Source organism: Dipteris shenzhenensis, chromosome 22 (assembly GCF_047967505.1).
Source record: "Dipteris shenzhenensis isolate YYH24624 ecotype China chromosome 22, Dip_SZ_1.0, whole genome shotgun sequence".
Lineage (NCBI taxonomy): Eukaryota > Viridiplantae > Streptophyta > Polypodiopsida > Gleicheniales > Dipteridaceae > Dipteris > Dipteris shenzhenensis.
The window spans coordinates 32,485,751-32,506,029 of record NC_141617.1 but is presented as its reverse complement, the minus strand read 5'-3'; the positions used below and the strand labels follow the sequence as shown (position 1 = coordinate 32,506,029).

The 20,279-nt window shown below is 42.5% G+C and overlaps 1 protein-coding gene across 3 annotated transcripts; it reads right to left on the bottom strand.

The window, feature by feature from the left end:
• Window positions 1–977: 977 nt before the first annotated feature.
• Window positions 978–18,728, bottom strand: LOC147888010 (protein STICHEL-like 4). 3 transcript variants are annotated; one of them, XM_087393424.1, is made up of 6 exons: window positions 14,909–18,728; window positions 11,816–12,035; window positions 3,538–4,137; window positions 1,609–2,293; window positions 1,372–1,435; window positions 978–1,267 (listed from the first exon to the last, which is right to left on the bottom strand). In XM_087393424.1, exons 1-6 carry the CDS (start codon window positions 17,240–17,242, stop codon window positions 1,190–1,192), a joined length of 3,981 nt encoding a protein of 1,326 aa, XP_087249550.1. In that variant the 5' UTR covers window positions 17,243–18,728; the 3' UTR covers window positions 978–1,189. The 3 variants fall into 3 exon arrangements, with proteins under 3 accessions (XP_087249550.1, XP_087249551.1, XP_087249549.1); XM_087393425.1 differs by having other exon boundaries at window positions 3,532–4,137; window positions 11,873–12,035; XM_087393423.1 differs by having other exon boundaries at window positions 3,532–4,137; window positions 14,909–18,727.
• Window positions 18,729–20,279: the final 1,551 nt, after the last annotated feature.

Below are 20,279 nucleotides of genomic sequence, written 5' to 3'. Positions count from 1 at the left end.
CGCTCTTAGTCTTCACAAGATCGCAAAAAAGTGAGATGGCATGGAAACCCTTGTACTCAACAATAATATTGGAAGCCAACATCCTCTGGAAATTTGCCCTTTAGATTCTCACCGGAAGTATCAGAGCAGGCATACGCCCATACTGTCAATATGGCTCAGGGAAACCACCCATAAACCGAAATGAAAATGGATCATTCCCAAACTTAGCTACATGAAATTACAGATCTGCTTCCTGTAAGCCCATGTCTTTTGTGATCCACAGAGCCGGCTACATTCTATTACATCTCTCACATCAGACGCAGGTTACATTCATCTACAAAATCAAGGCAACATGCCTCCGATGATAAAGTCTAACATCATAACGATCAATCTTTTTGTTTTCCTTGTAACAACACTAGATGTTCTTATTTTTCTTTTAAACATTTTGAAAAATAGCCATCAAAATTATGAATTTCGTTACTTCTGCTTATGTGTGCAGGTGGCTTTTCACAGGGGCTTACTTGAGAGGCAGATAATATTAGCATGATGTAGTTAACTATGCTTACTCACCCTTGATTTTGTTTGCCACCTTATGACAGAAAATCGTTTTGCAGTCATTAACTAAATTTACTTGTCTAATGGGTACATGCACATGCATTATTAGAGGTTAGCATGTACAGGTGATAAAAGCTTTGCCTGCAATTGCTTTATCTTTGTCTTTTCGAAGGTGAGAATGGCAAATTTTATTTTAAGGATAAGAATAATGACAAATGAGAGGGGTATAATCAAAATACCCAGAACATGCAAGCTCTTGCCTGTACTCCATCAATGTTGTTTTAAACATGAATATGGCACAACTGATTTTAGGGATAAATCATTAAACGAGGAATAGCCAAGTGAAAGACAAGAAGGATATTCAGAATACAAAGGACACACAAAGCTTAAATAAGAAAGCCTTGAATTCTTTATTAGCGGCCCCTTATACGAATTATATTTTAGGGGACTTTTCCCTTGAAAAAATAATCTATGCCTTTAGATGGTTCTGAAAATGACAGGAGCAAGTACGTAAACTCATTTGGGATTTCTCTTTTGCCAACCTGTAAAGAATCTATAATTCCTACCATAGTCTTTGCCGATTGACAGCCCAAAATTTTGTTACAAATTCCCATTAATTGGGAATGAATTTTGATTTTATCAGGTGAGACAGACATCATGGACGGTTGGATTTTGCACAGGGGAAAATGCTCAACAGAAATCCTGGCCTTCTTGGACTCTGTAGCTGCTTAACCTAAAGGACACATTGGTAAACAAGGGTTCATGAGTACCCCAGAGAGGGAAAGAATCTTTGTGTATTCTTTACAATGTGAAACTGACAATCAAAATTAGACTTACCTTTTCATTCCCTATCTCTGTAGCCTTCCAGCATAGCAGCCCCCCCGACCTGGACTCCAACCTCCTGCACTTAAATAAGGACATCAATTTGATAGGACAGAAGCAGGATGATGATGTCTTTATTCCTATAAGAAAATTCTTTTTTCCAAGGCATTGGAAAAAGGAAATTTCCTATGCCTTGAAATCAGTGAATCATTAAATATTTGAACACAGTAATTTCTAAGCCATCCCACTTACAAGTTTTCTTCTTCAAGTTCAGCAGCCCTCATTGTATGTCCTTCTTGAGAAGCTGCAGGACCTTTGTATCTCAAATACTTTCGGTTTGATCCCTCGAACGTATGTTCAAATTGTAAATCCTGACTGTATCCTTCGACACTTCCCTCAGCCTGCTGAATCACGTAGCCGAGACTTACTCTACTTTTACCTGTAGTATTAGATCTAGACCCTGCTGCTTCATGATGCTTGTCTATTTTGTGAGAGTTTCCCAAGTAGACGTGTCTAGGAGCTCCTTCTATCCATGCACTCTCAAGTATTTCTTCGTAAGCATTATTCTTTGTACTGGTTGGCAGAATACCAGCCCTCCCAGTGTCAAGTGCAGCTATTTCAAAGCTCTGACTGCTACTTTGACATTTTGTTGAATGTGTAGGAACCGTATTATGCACCTCAAGAAACTGAGGCATTCTTCGATGCATACCTTTCATACGGATTTCTCCCTGCCCATGCTCAGTTTCATCCTGCACAACCATGTGCTCTCCTATGGCTTCTCCAGTTTGCTGTTCCTCTGTTGCTGAGCGAAGTTGCACCTTTATGTCTACACGATAGCCAAGCGTTACTTGAAAGGCATGTGCTATACTTGCTCTTGATCGTTCAGCTCTTGAGGCATGCTCAAATTCATTAAATTCCAACTGGGCCACTGCAAAACCTGCAGGAGAAATGGGAGACCTTTTCAAACACAAGAAACAAAGAGAGAGAGAGAGAGAGAGAGAGAGAGAGAGATTTCGCATCACTAAAGGTGAAATTTAAAAGAAGCTGCTCTACATGTGAATTAATATGTATGATCTGATTAACAAGCATAATCTCCATCTCCTGGTTTAAAAGATTCTAGAATACAAGGCCATAAGCATGCAACTTATGCTATTGTAAACATGAATGTCTCCTTTTGGATTCTTTAAGATAAACACTATCTCGTGATTGTATCTGCAATGGGCAAGTCCCTCTTGTGGATTAACTTAAAATTTTCTGTAACCTTTGTAATCAAGGAAAGGTTTCAAGCATTTTGGGTTCTCTCTCTCATATTCCACCTCTACATCATCTTTTTTCTCAATGCAAAAGGATATCCTCCAGATTTAAAAGATAATAACCAAATAATCAGCTCTCTATAGCTATTTTTTTTAAAAACATAAACAAATAAAGAAGGGAATTCTCTCCGCAGTTAGGCAAAAATAATAGATGAGTAGCAATGTTGTTTGAAGTTTGCAGGACGGAGCCTTTTCTTGGATCATGTTTATGGAAACGAGCTTGATAGCAATGCATTTGCAAGCTTATAACTTTACTCGTTAGGAAGATAAGAGGTTACATAGATAATTTCCTAGGTAAGGGTTAAACGCACTTGTCAACAGATGGATTTCAAGGGCAGTGGCAGTGTCAATGCAGTTTTGTAAACATTGAAGGATAAACTTCTGCAATATATATTTCATTAAAAGAACATAGTAGAGAAATTACCAACTTGCATCCTATGTCACAAGAAAATGCTGAGATGTACATTTGACAGATTTTATTCTTTTGTAGCAGGTTCTAGAAGTATGACTTCCATATATTTGACTCCGTTTTTCACATTAATCCATCAGCTTAACCTAACCCTCACTAATGCAGAAAATATTGCAAAGACATCCTTGCTCATTAGAATCAGCTTACTCATAGGGGAAGTTGACAAAATCTTTGGAATGAAACGAATTGCTGCAAAAGGGCATCGGTTAACAAAATCAACTTTTCAAGAATGCTTTTCTTTCTTTGTTATATCTGTATTCTTATATTCAAATAGCTACACTAATATCAACATGTATTATATGTGTTCCCCTTGAAGATGGAAATAAACAATTATATTTATGCTATAACAAATAAAACAACCCTTAAATAAGGCCACTTATAGAGAGGAGATACCTTTACCAAGTGAAAGGGACAGCAGTCTCCCTTGTGTTTGCAGAAACTTCCTTAGGCTGTTAGAATGAACTGCGTCCAAAACTCTTTGCCACACCTCCTCTAGCTCAGCATCATTTGTTAGTGTTGTTGTCAGCATTGTTTCAGCAGAGTTGTAAACTTGTGTCGATGAGGATAGTTTGATGTGACCACTGTCAGATGTCAGTTTTGTTCCTCTTGATGAACGACTTTTTGGATGTGACTGAGAAGAGGCAAAAGGTCCCTGCTTTGAACCTGAAGCAGAAATCTTGGCCAAATCTGACATTCTGGTATCTACAGCTTCAGTTGCAGTGACAGTACCAGGGTCTGGATACCTGGCAGCAGGTTGTTGGAACTCTGCCAGCTTACATATTGAAGGATTTGAATCGGGTATTTTATTGACTATTGTAGGGCTTTGCGTGAGACTCTTATCAGCAGAAGAACTTGGGAGCAGATAAGATTGATCCGGAGCAAATTGCAGAAGTGAAGCTGTTAACCAGGTAGTGCGATCAGATGCTCCTCTTAGTTGCTTTTCAGTTTCAGAAAGGGTCTTTAATGCTTGTCGCAATCTTTCCATGTGTTCTTTTGTCACTGCAGTTACAAAACGGTCAGCATTCCAGGATTGAGCAAAATATTATGAGTCATTAAGTGAGTTCAATTGCAAAATTCCAAACTATAGTCAAATTTAAAATAGTTTATGTACTTCATGTTTTCATCATTCAGGACTCAAGCATCCTCAGATCTACAGTTTATTTGTCCTAGAAAGAGAATTGTATCACTTTCAAAAAGAGTACATTAAAGGATCAAAGGCAAGACAATAACAATCAAATAGTTTGGTTTATCCCTAGCAGGGTTATCATAATATTGTAGAAGTGTATATATATGTGCATGTGTGGGCGAGAGAGAGGGAGGGAGAGAGGGAGAGAGAGAGAGAGAGAGAGAGAGATTTTGTTAACATCTACAAAAGACCAACATTGTTTACAAGACCAGGTGATACAGCAGCAAAAGTGCCAATACGATAACCTAGTTTTTCTTTATTTCGCTCCAGCAGAGATGAAATGAGACCTGTAACCTCAGCTCAGGCTATGGTGTCTATTGGAAAATCTCGATAGCAAAGAACAAGGGGATCTGCTCACTGAGAGTCGCTATTCATTGAAGGACAGTTGATTGTGAGAAGCGTCCCACACACCTTACTCATTGTGGCGTCAAACAGGCAAAGAACATTGTGATGTGCATAACTTGTATTTGGAATGTCCTTGCATGCAGCGACAGAAGAAGTGGGGCCAATCAGTTGTGTGGCCAGAGATCCTCCTATATGGGAAAAATCAGACATTAGGTTTTGGGAGGATTTGGTAGGTCTACTGTCGGTTTGTAGAAGGGACATGTCAATGACGAGTCATCATAGATACCACAGCCAAGGCTCAACAACTGGGCAAGGTGGACTGCTCCCTGCTCGCTTCTTGCTGCCCTTCCTCCCCCTGCCTTAGCTTCTTCCTCAGCCACCTCTCCACACCCCCCCCCCCCCCTCTTTGCCTTTTTTCTCCTCTACCTCCCTGCCCTTCAGTTCACCTTTTACCCTCTTTCAATCCTTCCCATTGCTTCGTTTTGCAGGCCCACCCTCAGCTAGAGTGGTTTGTTTGAGTTGATGCTGCTGTCCAGAGTTTTGGATTGGCCCTTTCTATTTGCTCCTGTTCGAGGGTGCCCCTTACCAAACCTTTAAGGTTCTTCTTCCTTTAGTAGAAGAGCAAAACCTTAATGGTTTGGGGAGTTGAGGGTGCTGCCATGAGAGCCCTCGACTCCCCAACCATTACGGTTCTTCTTTCTCCAGCAGCAAGCAGCAATCAAGATTGAAGTTCAGTCACTCCAAGACAGAGCAGTAGTGGGTAGAATTGATGAAGTCAGGGGATCATGGAATGCATGCATCAATCATCCACGGGAAATCAACAGTTGCTTACAAACCAATGTAACTAGCCGATATTACGACAATATCAGGTTCCTTCCCTCCCTTTGAAAAGGCTAATATCAAATCGTATCCGAAAAACTAGAAGATACGAAGGAGTTATCAATTCACTATGATATGCCGTGTTATTGGACCGAATGCTCGTATTTTGCAGCTGATGAATTTATCAATAAACTAGGATATGCCATGCTATTGGACCGAATGCAAGGATTCCTGCGCGCACGCCCTTGATGGTGGTTAGATGCAGGATTGGTTCCAGGCAAGCTTGGCACTAGAGTGACAAGAGGTCACCATCTATGGGAGAGGAGTTTTTCTTCTCCAGTCGAGCTCAGCTGACACCACCTTAACACTTGTGGAGTAAAGCTCTATTTTCCTTTGCCTGCACTTGGTGTTCTTCAACTTTGCAAGCTCTGAGGCTTTGCTCTTTAGCCGAGTTTTTGTGAGTTCCTCTGCAATCATTACTAGAAGTCATCTCAACTTGGAGGATTGTCTAAGAATCCATGTTCTTTGCTCTCTTGTGCTGAAATTCACCTCTCTTGTGCTGAAAGTGAATTTCTGAGATCCTTCTTGACCAATGTCAAAATCTACATCTCCATACTCAATTTTTGGTAGAGCTTTGCTGAGTTTTTCAAAGGTCTTACTCCCCAGAATCTTCTACAGTAGTCCTCCCATCTTGATTTTCTTTGAGTTGAGCTGCCGTTCAGCTTGCTCCTTTATTGCTTCTGAACCTATGTGCCTAGAGAGCTCTGTATTTCACCTTTGAGCTTATCTTGAATCTCTCCCTTAAGCTTCTTATGCAATTCTTCCATTTGAATAGAAATTAGTTCCTCATCTAAACTGCATTGGGAGTTAAATTGTTGAGTAGTCTTCACTCTCTCTTCTAGCTTTTGAAATCTGTCTTTCAGCTCACTATTCTCCTTCTTGAGAAGTAGATCTTGCTGTTGGAGAAGAAGGATGACTTCATTCTGCCTACTATTAGGCAAAGGTGATGCTACTGTTGTTGCAACATAGGAAGCTGCTTCTATGATTTTCTATCACTCATTGCAAAATAAAAAATGATAGTTTGTCAGGAACACCTCTTCTTGCAGCACTAACATCGTGCAAACAAAGCAAAATATGACTTTGATTCCAAAGATAAAGTTGTAGCATATTTTCTAAGGAATGAAATTTCTTTTTAGTTTTAAGTAATCCAAGCAAACTTGAAAAGTTATGCACGTTTCTTTGCCTATGAAAAAACCAATCTAGAGCAGTAACCTGGCAAAACTTCATTTGAAGGTGAACAACGGCTAGAGAGGGACGTTCTATGGTTCTTTCCGAGTAGGATCAAGTTGTTGATGACTCTAGCCTAAAATCTAAACCCCTAGGCACCCATGGAGTTTTGCCCAGCCAGGCGTGGGGCCACGAGAGGAGAAGAGGAGTAGGAGACGGAAAGAGGAGCAACAACTCCCCATCTTAGCCAAGGTCTTGAACCTGCAGCTGCAAACCCACCTAATAGACATCATCCACGGTACTCAAACAGGATGTGTTCAGGAGCGTAGTATCCTAGACAACATCTTCACCTTTTGGGAGGTTGTTGATTCGACTCGAGAGGAGTGACATCCTCTTGCGATCCTTCTCTTGGATTTCATGAAGACCTACGACATGGCAGAGTGGTCCTTTATGGAGGGCACTATACACAGGTGGGGCTTCTCAAAGCAGTGGATTCGAGGGGTTGCGGCCTTGTTTGCAAGGAGCACAAGTCAGATGCTCATTGGTGGCCACATAGGGGAGCCCTTCGCATTGTCCCATTCAGTATGACAAGGCTGCCCTTTAGCTCCCTTTTTGTTTATGTTCATGGTAAAGGCTCTAGGCTATTTCTCGAGATCTCAGGCCTCACGAGGATGTGCCTCCCGATTCACCAGGATGAGATTCTCGACTCTGAGTTTTGCAGATGGCATGGCACTCTTTGTGGAGGGTTCAACAGAGAGTTTGGAGGGGGTCAGGGGTGCTATAGATATATTGTGAGGCCTTGGGAGCTAGGATCAGCTGGGCCAAATCGAATGTCTTTCTCACTGCGACTCAGGAGGTTCGGGAGATCCAAGATTGGGGGGTCACACGGGACTTACAGATGGATTCCGAGTGGTCACACTGTGAGATACCTTGGTTGCCTAGTGGGCATTGGTATTTCAGTGGAGCAGCGAATAGCCCCCATCTTAGAGAGCATTCGGCACAACTTCTGTACTAGAGCTCAGCTTATTAGACTCCTTCATATTGGATAGAGCAACTAGTTCCCACGAGGTCATCTCACGTATTAGTCTCGTCTGTGGTCTAGTGTCAACATCGTGGAATATATCTTATTTTTTCTGGATGGTAGCACATGGAGGCTTGCCCATCGGGCCTTGGATGGAGCAGATGCGTGTGGACGACAAATGTCATTGCCAGCACACATAGGATGCAAAGGGCTTTCACATGGGGGGTGGTTACTTGGTTGACAGAGGGGGCCTATGCCTTCTCTATTGATCTTTTTTCCATAGCTTGCAGATTCATGGACACTAGGTTCTTAGGATAAAGGCATCTGATGTGGTCCCCCCCTCTCGGCGGCGGCCACTGTAGTCGCCGGAGGATAGTGTTTTGGAGACGGTAGCCGACATCACCACCTGAAACATTTGGGTGGCTTGTTGTAGTTTGGTGATGGGAGACCAGCAAGTATCCCCGTCAACCACTCTTGCCGCCATTAGTAGGACATTATCTATATGCTCCATGACATCTGGGAGCACTAGACACCAGAATCGAGAGCGACCGCCAAAAGGATGGAGCGTTTATTCAAGCCTTGGCCTACATGCATTTCCTACACTTTTACCAGACAAGGCATTCAACTCCCACCTTGGCTGTTAGCCCCTATACCAGAGATTCCCTAGGCAATGAGTTAGGTTCTTGCTGAAACAAGCTGGTTTCTTTATGACAGCTAGTTTTTTCTTTGTACTTACCATTAGTAACTTCTTTCAGAAGCTGATCTGTATGGTGTTTTTCAGGCATTAGTAGAGAGTTCATTTCTCAAGAAAAAGATACCACAACCAAGAATCCTTGGGCATGTGTGAATGGCCCCAATTATGTAGCACATTAGGGTTCCGAGGACAAAGTGCAAATCAGCCAAGTGGTAGAGCTTACATAGCCAATGCTCTATGGAGTGCTTTATATCTCCCCTTCTTAATGAACAGGTGGTGCGATGATACCCAGAGCTGACTAAGATGAATGCAAAGTGTGGGCAAGGATAGCAGAATAGAGGCAAGAAGGGTGGTTAGGGTAGAGGTGAGGAGACGAGATCAATGAAAAATAAAATGAACAATGACTTTAGTTTTTGCTGTTAGAGAATGGATTGCTCCAAGATAAGCCAACCTATCCATTGATCTTTGAAGGGAGTCCATAGGAACGATTAGACCTCAAGTACATCAAAAAGGAGGCATGCTAATAGGCATTTCTAACCTCGACGTCATTCAATAGATATAGCTTTGTGGCCAAATTCGATAGTCATGCAGGAGAACTTGCATGAAATCAAATTTGCTAAACTACAAGAATAACTCCGCAACTATAATCTAGTCTTTTGATTTCAAGAGAGGATTCTGCAGGTAAGGGAGAATAGAGAGGGAGGTAAGAGTAAGATGGCAAGTATCCAAGAGCAAAAACATATTATTTCCCAAAATGAGCGCCTATGTGTACTCTTCAATATCCGATATAACCTTTGCCAGATACAAATAGTAAGCCATGTTTAAGTCCCAAATCTAACAAGCAAAAGGAAAAACGAATAATTTGCCAGAGGTTAGCTACATGGCTTCGTAGAAGAGGGATCATAAACCAATATGAATGCTCAACTTGTCCCATCTCAACAGATTCTTTCTCCTGTGTAGAGCAATTTATATAGGTCATCTGAATTTGGGGTTTAGGGAGCATGATTGCAAGTCCATTAGTAACCTTTCATGCAGATATGGACATACACCATGATGATGAATTTGATTTTGTGCCTTGATTTCCTTTTAGGAACCGTGACTCTTCTATCATCTTTGTAGATTACTTTATAGTTATTGATCATGATTGATTATATTTGGATTCTACAATGGCATTCATCATTTATTGGTTTTAATTGCTATTGGATCATACATGGGTCATCGATAGTTGAGGGTGTGTGTGGATGTAAAGTGGCAAACTGTATTTGGAATGTTAACTAACATCTTACTCATCATGGTTTAGACATGGCTGCACTCTAGGATCCAAGGCTATGGGACTACCGAACACTAGGCTATGGATTGGATATGCATATAATATTCATAGGAGGCCATTGATATGATTCCAATGCTATCTTCATGATGTGGCCAAGGATTGGGCTTATACAACAAGGGGCTGGCACTAGTTGGGAGTAGGCATATATACAAGCCTACAGAATAGCTCCAAGGGATGGGTTTATTTAGTAGAAGGAAAGTGCTACTAACTAGATGTTGAATTTGATGTAATCAAACTCATGCCTTAGCGGTTGGTATGGAAGGTGTGTCATGGTGGAGAGGTGATCTACTTGTTATGTTGTCTAGTGTTTCATGACTTGCTAAGAGATAAAAATAGCAGTTCCTAAGCAAGATCCACCAATGCCTTTGGGAGAGAGGAAATAACTTAGGATTTCAAAATCAATTTGAAGTCGTTCCTAAGGATACTAGATTCTAAAGCAGTCCCTTCACGAATCCCCTATGCCGAAGAAGATAAACAAAGTGGAAAATTTTGGGCAGTTTGGAAGAACACATTCATAAAACCACATCAAGAGAAGATTTGAGCATCAAGTATGAAAATTGGTATTAACATATGCAACGAGCAGCCTGGGAAGCAAAATTGAGAACCAACAAAGTCTAGCCAATTTATGACCTATCCCCAAAGAGCTTAAGAGTCTCAAGACAAGTGGGTTTCCTAGACAAGTTGGTTTGGAAATGTACAAACATGGCATGCCAGTTCCAATCATGATCTTGAGGAATCTACTGTTTGGTGGCTGTGACTCTAGAAACAAGAAGTGAGGGAGTCTTCACTAGTAAATGGTGTCTAAATGTGACCTCTGAACTCTCGCAAGGGAAGGAATGAGAGTGGAGAGGAAGGAAGATCCAGGCAGCATTGAGCAGAGCCAACACTCTTGTTGGACAGCAACTTGGTAGCTTGTTCTGTGTCGACACACTAGTGTGTAAGCTATTTTTGCTCCACTAGGGTTGGCATGCAAGGCAAAATACATGACGTAAATCAAGATTGTACTATTCAATTTCCCCCCTGAGCATTGAGACCAACCTATAAAGAATTGCCATATTAAGATACATAGAGTAGGTAGAACAATCACGTATTATAAACACTGTCCTCCTAAGAGCTTCCTTCCAATCCTATTTCTTCTCTCAGCCTCTTCTCTCCTCCATATGCATCACCCCCTGAGACCAACACGGACATCCAAACAACAAGATTAATCAAGGATTACAAGCCTCAATAATTTCTTTAATATTGTGAAACTCACAAAATGTAAATATAAAATATTCGATACATGCCTGCACATGAGAGAATGAGTGTAAATGTGTGAATATTTGAGCGCGCATACTTTTCATACAACTATTTAGGCCCGCCATTTTCTGCTGTTGCCCATATGATGGAGATAAAAATTTGAAATGGTGTTAAGATATGAAACTGCACTTTTATTCATGATTAGACATTGATCCTGGGTTCATCTTTCCATGGAGTAAAAACATTGAGAGAAGCATCGATAAACCATTGGGTTTGAATGTAACGTGTATGCTTTCTACAGCCAATCTAGTAAACTCAAATGGAATTGGTTAGCCATGTATTTAATCCGACCAGAAGTTGTTCACGACAAATGGAGACTGACTGACTGTTTATTTATTGCAATTTTCATCATCAGCAATCTGTTATTGTTTCAATCTGTTATTGTTGCAATCTTGATTGGAACTTTGCAATCTGTTATTGTTGCAAAAACTTGAGAAATTTAGAGGAAAGAAATGATATTTTCCCTGACTTCTCACAACATCGTTCTGTTCCCAACGCTGGCCAAACAACATCCTTAAATACATAGACTTGAATACTTCTTTGCAAAATCTAATATTTGCAAAAGCAGAAGTCGTTGCCCATGAGAAATGTCTTCATTCCTGCTTGTATGGAATGGAATCTATGACATTGTATTTTGAATAAATAATGTAACGAAAATGTATAATTGCAGGTATATTTGAAAGAATGCATAAAGAAATTCTGAGGATGTTTTTTAAGCATAAGGGGGAAAAAGAAATGCATCACAAAAATACTCACACTCTTTTCTCTGAAAGAATTTCCTTCTCTGCCTCTCTTTAGGGATCTGGTAGCCACCTGCAAGTATACTTGTTATCAAGCAAGCCAGTTGTGACATGAGGTTGAGTGGATCAACTCCAGACTCCATCAAGTCCTTCAGAGTACGGACTGTATTTACAGTATCAGCAGACAAAGCAAAGTCTAACAACTCCACAAGTTTGTCATCCGGAATCAACCCCATCTGCAAAAACCAAATGATACTTAGTTTTGTGCAATTTCCTGAAAGTGAAACTAAAACACTACTTTTAGAGGAAAAATAATCCCACCCAAACTCTAAGAAAGCATACCCAAATTCCCACACCTTTTTGACTACTTAATGTGCTTCCCTGCTGCCCTCCTCCCTTTCCTATGCATTGCCCCGTCCCATCTCTCATCCTGCCCCCCATCCTTTCTTCTCCCTGCTGGAATACTATGGGCCTTTCTTATTGCGCACTTGCTCTTGATGCCTGCCTTTTGCCAATCCTGGCACCTGCTTATTTCTGCCTCCTACTCACAGTCAACCTGCCTTCCATCACTGTTCATCTTGCCCCCCTTGCTGCCATTGCCTCCTCTCAATGCCACTCACTCTTAACATCTCAAGCCTTACCAGAACTGGCACGGGTAAGCATGCCTGTCCTACTTCACCCACTCCTATGGATGTGCATGCTCAGTTCATCAATACATTGTCCATTGTATTACATGGCCCAGTTCAAGCGCAAAGCTGTTTTGTGAGAAGCTTGGTCAATAAGTTGGTAGATCGGGCAAATGGTTTAATCAACCCCTCTGGATATGGGCAAGCAGCTTGAGCACTCTAAGCATGATCCATATCCAGGTCAACAAGACACCTTGATGCCTTGGTTTCCCATTTCCAAGCTTCTATACACCCAAAGCTTCCATCCTTGGGAAGCCATCATATTTTTTTGACCCACTCTAATCCAAAACTTATTCTGAGAGGTAATGCTTTTGTAAAGACACATAAGTCTGTGGTCAACAATGTCCATGTAGCTCATATTGCAACTGCATCTTCACTAAGAGTCTTACCATCTACCATTGCATCAATTGCTTCTTTCAACTCTTGAATAGTTAGCAGAGTACCTAGATAGAGACTTTCAACATGGGAGAGCATCTTTAGTCTCACCCATCATTTGGAGATTGATTTGGAACATTTGCTGCTTGAGACCAACCCTTGTAGGACAGCCACATATTTAATTTTGCACGCAAAATAATGTGGGAGGGGATGAAGAAGGAGACTCCATTAAGTTAGTGGTGTTAGCACTAGAGAGGGCTTAATCCCCACTTCATTAAATGATACAAATTGACTTGCCATGTACGCTCTCCATAATTTACTTCAAATCTCCTTTGTACCTTGGAGCAAATCATGGTCTTTAGAGATTGGTTCCTTTGAAAAAAGGTCTACACAGAGTATCTCATCAAATGGAAGGGCCAACTAGAAGATCAGAAATCATGGCAGTTAGAGAGCATTGTGCAGGAATGTTCTCACTGTTAGGGAGATTGATGGACAGCATTTGTAGCTTGCGACCTCTCCTTTGTGTGACAGCATTTGGGAGGGAATGGCTGTAATGAAGGAGAGTCACTAGGGGGTACGTAAGCAAGAGGGTTAAAGAGGACTCACCCTAATTCATTGCATGATATGAGATGACTTGGCATGTATTCCCTAGTGTGCCTTTTTCCCATCAAAACTCCGCCGGCTCCTTTGAGCGCCCCTAATCTCTCTTTCATCCTTTACCTCTCTCTCCCTTTGCCACGGATTGCAGCCACATGACATCATAGAGGCCTGAGGCATGCATCCCCTACTCTACTTTTTTCTTCCGTCAAAACTCCCTAGTTTACTTTGAGCCCCTACAGCCTTTACCACCCCAACTCACACTCCCTTCCCCACAAATTGCAGCCACATCACATGGTAGAGATCTGAGACTCTGCACTCCTTTGCGACATACATGAGATGGAGACCAAGAAGCATGCCTAGATGAAGTGCCCTGGATACTATGAGATCTGAGGGAGGTATCATGCCTTTTTCACTCATGGATATACAGATATGAGCAAAGTCATTGACTACCTAGATCAGAGATGTGCCACACTTTTCGTACACGAGGTCACCCAACCAAGATTTAAATTCATGAGATTTCGTACACGACCTGACATAGCATGATATTATAGACTTTTTCTTTGTAAGAGAAGTGGTGGGGGGATGTCAGAACTGCGACTTTCACTTTTAAGCACTCAAGTCAGTAGAAGACTGGACACAGTCCTGCAAACACCCGACCCATTGGCCACGGCTGAATATTAAAGCACTAATCAAGTCACCTTGTTTCTAAGATTGTATTGAATTTGAATCCCGCTTCAAGTATCTTTGCCGCTCTCTGTTACTGGTCTCAGCAGTGATCTTGCATGTATTCCTGATCTTTGGAATACATGAAAGATCATGCATAGGCCTTTGAAACCTTCAACCAGTATCCAGCTATATGACTACAGACCCTATGAAGACTCCAAATCTGAACCAAGGCATTCATCATCGACATGAACTAATACATGATCTTTCTGTACAGTACACTGTGAAACACAAATCCACCATACAACACACCACAGCACTTTTCATAAATATGCACTCCGATTAAACAAGACAGCTACATACTCAGACCGATTCAGCGTGCCCAGCCTCCCATCTTGACAAAGTATGCAAAAACCTTTCTGGAAAATTCAGTCCCACTGTTACGAATCATGCACAAGTATCTGTACCCTTCATACTTTTGTGATCTGTAAAAAACGGTTGCATTAAATTATGCCTTGCAATTTGATGGATTTCATGCATTACACACGACCTGAGATAAATGAACTTACAGAAGGCTTCCGTAATAGCCAATCACATGATGCTACACCTAATTGGTCTAAATTGTGAGGGTTAAATGACCTTGACAAGGAACACATCAGTTTAATTTATTGAAACTGTCAATTTACAAAGCACCTACATGTGGAAATTTATTCACAAGAGGACAAAATTTGAACAACAAACCACAAGATATAAGAACATTATAGTCCAATTTTGAGGAAACTTACCAGTTCTTGAACCATAGATAGTGATATTTTCTGCCCCAGAAGACTAAGCTGATCCAGCATCATCTCAGCGTCCCGGAGTGATCCATCACATGCTGATGCAATAAGTTTGAAGGCCTCTGCATCAGCATCCATACCCTCCTGCAGTGCAAGGAATTGCAATCTAGTTATGATCTCGCTTTCTTTTATTTTGGAAAAGAGGAACTTCTGACACCTTGAGGCAACTGCATGAGGCAGCTGTTCCAAGCTGTTGGTGGAAAGGATGAACACAATATTTCTGGGAGCGCCTTCCACAACTTTAAGAAAAGCATTCCAAGCCTCACTTGACAAAGCATGGCACTCATTTACAATGTAAACTCTGAATTGACACGACGAAGTCCTTGCAAAGTCATGCAATAGTGTCTTGATGCCTCTTACTCCATGGTTCCCTTCAACATTGACCTCCTTAATAAAGGAAGTCTTCCCAAATTTCTGTGCTAAACATTCTCTGCAAGAACCACATGGCCTCTGTTCCTGTGAAGAAAGGCAATTTAAAGCTATGGCAAATACTCTTGCACATGAAGTTTTCCCTATTCCTCGGGGACCATAAAAGACATACAAAGGTGCAACCCTTCCTGTTGACAGTGCATTAGAGAGAGCTTGTGTAACTAAATGCTGGCCTACAATGTCATTAAAAGATTTTGGCGTGTATTTCTGACTTAGGCTATGATGCCTATCCTTGCTGCTTGATAGTCCTCCCTTTAACACCAGCTTTGCCCTCCTTACAGGGTGAATTCCAGAAGATCTTGTTTCATCATGTCCTCCATTTTCTCCTAAGCCATTTTCACTTTGACTGCCCCAGTCAAATAGGGTGGCTGGTTCAAGCAAAGGAAGACTTTCTGAATCAGTGTTGAAGGAAGTGTCTGAAAATTCTGAGGTTGTGGCAGGCATGGACTCTCCAGAAGAGCTTCGAAAGTCTCGAGGCCATATGTTTCCCACTTTCCTGGTGACAGAATCTGAAGCTCCACAAGAAAGACTCTTACCTGCCATATCGAAAATATTCTTTCCTTTAGTGTGAATTCTGGACCAATTCCAAGGGATCCCACATCCATTATGTGGCAGCTCTGAGATTTCCAGCTCATCATTCCCTCCAGATGCTGTTGCGCACGTATCTGTTATTGGAGAGGATCTCCAATTCCCTCGGTATTGAGAAGATGTGGTTAGGTCAGTATATAAGAGCTCTCTCCCCTTATTTATCCCAATAAATGGCGACTGCAAGTAAGGTATCTTACTTCTTTGAACCTTCCTCTTTCTGTACGCAGCGACATCCCTGTTCCATGGCTTTGATTGACCCGTGGAATCAGAACCAATAGGTGATCTTTCTCTTTGGCTCTCAATGGAGCCCACTTCTGCCACCTTGTCTCTGCTTGAGGTTGTCTCCTTGCTTGGTTTTACACGTTTGCCACCCAGCATCCGACCAGCACTCTTTGATGACAAGCCACTGTATCCTCCATGTTTCTCAACATTATCTTTCTTGGATTCATGCAACCTTTGTGATGGCCCTATCAAGTTGTCACTATGCAGGGCATCTCCTTTCATTCCAGATGCAATTTCTGTCTCTTTTTTTGAATCCAGGTTTCTTTTCTTGCCTGGAATTTGATAAGGATGTGAACGATAGAGAGCTTGATCCTTTATGTAGGGATGGCTCCTTTTTTCAACTAGCGTACTATCTCCATGCCTAATATCAGCCCAACCCTCCCTCCCACTCAATCCACTTCCGTCTGTGCTCTGTCTAGCTGCATTGCCACTAAGGTCTGCTAGCAAGGCAATTCTTTTCAAAGTTCTAGCGTCATGATCACATATGGATGCCTTATGTGTGAATTCATTCTTCCCAGTTTCTTTGTCAAACTTCCTCAAGATAGATCCTACACTAGGAGACCTCCATGATGGGCTAGTGGAGGGATCCCTTAAAGAACGAGATTTCTTAAGAGCAGATAGCTCCTTGATTAAAGACACTTCCAAGGGGTGTCCCAATTCTACCTTCATTTTAGTCTTCTGCATATATTGATGATGCTTCAAATGTATGCAATTTGTCAGATGGAGGTGTTTTTTCCAGTGACTCTGGGCAACGTTCTCTTTTTTGTTCCAAATCTGAGCAGCCCTTCGAGTTTTCCTTATCATGACCACAGAAACACAACAGAGGGCATTTGTGGGAGCAACTTCAGAAAATGCTAGGAAGCCACTGATAGGATGAGAGGTGAGAACTGAAAAGATAGACACGTAGAGCATGCACGCAGAGGACAAAAGTATAAGATTCCGCTGCATTGAGTAACGTGCACGATATCCACCGCTTCCCATGCAGGAATCTCATTACGGGGCAAAGAGAGACTCATTGGAATGCAATTCAGAGTGGAGCAGTTTAACAAAACACCACTCATTTTTTACATGAAGCTAAAACACGTGCAATTCATTCTACAGACAGACTTAAACATCAGCTGGTACCGATGCAGATCTACCCGTCTTGCAAGTGAAGAGTAGATAAATTCTCTGGGGCTACGAACAGAGTTGGGGAGACTCGTCATAGGTCCTGCCGTAGAAAGTCTCCTAAGAGAAGGGAACGCCGAGAAGTCGTCAATAGCACCATCTTCCAGAGGACACGAAACCGCACCCGGAAACTCCAAACGACCATGATTGTAGCTAACTCGATGCGACCTGCAGCTTCACCGTCACCCTGTCTGGAAAGGCTCTGTAGAGCATCGCTCTTTTCATCACAGTAAGCAGCCGATTGGGGCTATCTGGCACGATGAAACCAACCAATGCGCAATTTTATTTTGCTCGAGAAAGCAGTGTGCGTGCTTGAGTAGCGATTGATCTTCCCGTAAAACGTGCTCGAAAATTCAAGGCTGCCAATCTCATCACTTAAGCTAGAATGCTTTTCGGTGACCGTTGAAGTTCAAAATCAAAGCCCATCAAATAATCAGTCGGCGTTGATGCGCATTCAATTAAGCAGCAGAAATTGTTGGATCGCCGAAATTTCAGAGATGAAGCCCAGCTTTAAAATTGCGCTGTGCCAGTAAAAACCTCTTGATCGCCTTCTAGAGGACGTACAAACGGTAATTGAAACGGATAGCCGTAGAGGTACACGCATGCAGCGCTTGGAGAGTCATGCACGCTCTGAGGGACTGAAGGTGAAATGAGAGCATCTGAAAAAGATCATTGAAGGATTGGGTGGTTGGGTTGGGATTCGAGAAAAAAGGGATCATGAAGGGGAGTGATGGATGGAAAAAGCGGAAGAGCCATGAAGCATAGGAGTGGGAATCTCGCAAGAGCGAGGGACAGTCCTAACAGTCGGCCACCCAGAATGTGCGGGGGGAAAAGGAGGGAGGTAGAAGGCAGTTAAAGGCGGAAGGACCAACAAAAGCGCAGGTGAAAGGGAGGAGATGAGCACGAGGGGACCGCGGGAGGACAGAATGATGGAAATGAGGAGGCCAACGCAAGCAACAGGCGTGTTGGGAGACAAAGCAAAAAACACTCAAATTTTGCAATTTGGAAGCTGCGCAGGAATAGATGCAAGCTCCATCTCTTTCCTTCCCTCTTTCTCCATCTTCTTCTCTCATTCTTGCATCAAGCTCAGCTTTTGCTCGCTCAAATTTTGCAATTTGCACGAGAGATGCAAGCTCCAAAGCTTGGCTTTTGCTAAGCAGAGTGTAGTAGGGAGCTGTGTTGTTGGAAGATGGGATGCTATGGAGCTCCAGGGATGGTACCTTGCATCTCTTTGCAGATTTGTGATTTCAGAAAGCCTGCATCTTTTGGGATCTCTCTCTGGTTTTTAAGTCAAAGGGCTACAGGAAATGCATATGGAGCTACAGTGATTCTTTGCAAGCCTGCATTGTCTCGACATGCTCTTGCTCCATGCAATCCTCTCCATCTTCTTCTCTCTTTCTTGCATGAAGAGCAAAAGCTTTGCTCAAATGCTGCTAGAGATGCAAGCTCAAAAGCTTATAGCTTTTGCTAAGCAGAGTGTAGGGAGCTATATTCTTCTCTCATTCTTGCATGAAGGGCAAAAGCTTTGCTCAAATGCTGCAAGAGATGCAAGCTCAAAAGCGTAGCTTTTGCAAAAAAGTAAAGTGTAGGGAGCTATATTGGAAGATGGGATGCTAGGCTATGGAGCTCTGTTGGAACATGGGATGCTAGCCATGGAGCTGCACTGATGGTGGCTTGAATTTCTTGCAGAGTTGCATAAAAGCTTGTGCTCTCAGAAAGCTTGCATCTTTTTGGGAATTTCTCTCTGGTTTTAAGTCAAAGGGCTACAGGAAATGCATATGGAGCTACAGTGATTCTTTGCAAGCCTTGCAATTTTCTTTCTTTTGAACATCTTCTTCTTTCCATTATCTTTCTCTTCTGCTTTCCTTCGTCATCCCACTCCTCCCTCCTGCAATTTCCAACCATGCCTTCACCTTTCCGTCGGAAGTCCTATTTGGCTCCTTGCAATTGCTGCTACTAAGTTAAAAAACCCATCCCCACTCTGTATAATCACATGAACATTTCTATCACTCTCGGCGCGCAGACTATACGCATCACGACCAACATTTCGCCTGCTCATTGCGAGCAGACTTGTTGGTTTGTGTTGTGATGCTGTATTTGTGTGTTTAGTTCCTCTGATCGACTTAGGATGAGTAAAATTTGGCTTACTGCTAAGAAGTAAGAAATAACCGCTCCTTCATCCCTGGTTAAACGCTTATCGAGCTATATTGTATCTACCATGGTTGAAAATTCGCAGCGGCTTCATCTCCTGCTCACTTGCTTTCAAGGCTACTCAGTATCTCTATCACTCGGATTCACTCCCCGTCCGTGCATCCATCGGCCCTTAACTCCTTCCCCCCTCGCAACCGCTTGCCAGGTTCAGGATTCAGGAACCCAATACGACCCGGCGCGTCGCGGGCGCTTCAGTAATAATTGATCCGACACGGCGGATCTACGATTGGCAGCCGACCCACGCAACCAAAACCATCATTAGAGCCGTAGGAACAACAGCGTGAGCCGGATTCCGAGACAGGCCCGACGATCCAGAGACCCGAATCGCTGCAAAAAGCGGCTGGGTGCCACGTTTGTGGGCGCATTTCGGGCTTTTCAAAATGCGGCTTTCGTTCTGGGATTTTTCAAGAACGGCCTTTTTTCATTTGTGCAGCACGTCGGGACTCGTGTCACGTGTGCGCGGGAGCGCCTGTTGAGCCGTGGCACGCTACTGCGAGACGCAATAAGAATCGGCAGGATTGCACAGACATCCGGATTCGCAGGGCGCGCGCGCACTGATCTGAGAGCTCGAGGGTGGTTTGGTTTCATTGGGACTTGGAAGGTGCAAAAATTTTGGCGATTTGAGAGCTACAGAAAAGCT

What these genes read in the sequence shown, in the direction of transcription:
- LOC147888010 (XM_087393423.1), bottom strand. Translation starts at nt 17,242, where the DNA reads ATGGGAAGCGGTGGATATCGTGCACGTTACTCAATGCAGCGGAATCTT. An exon ending in TATCTATGGTTCAAGAACTG is followed by an intron (nt 12,036 to 14,908) that starts GTAAGTTTCCTC and finishes TGGTTTTTGCAG; the next exon opens with ATGGGGTTGATTCCGGATGA. An exon ending in GAACTTGAAGAAGAAAACTT is followed by an intron (nt 1,436 to 1,608) that starts GTAAGTGGGATG and finishes ATTTAAGTGCAG; the next exon opens with GAGGTTGGAGTCCAGGTCGG.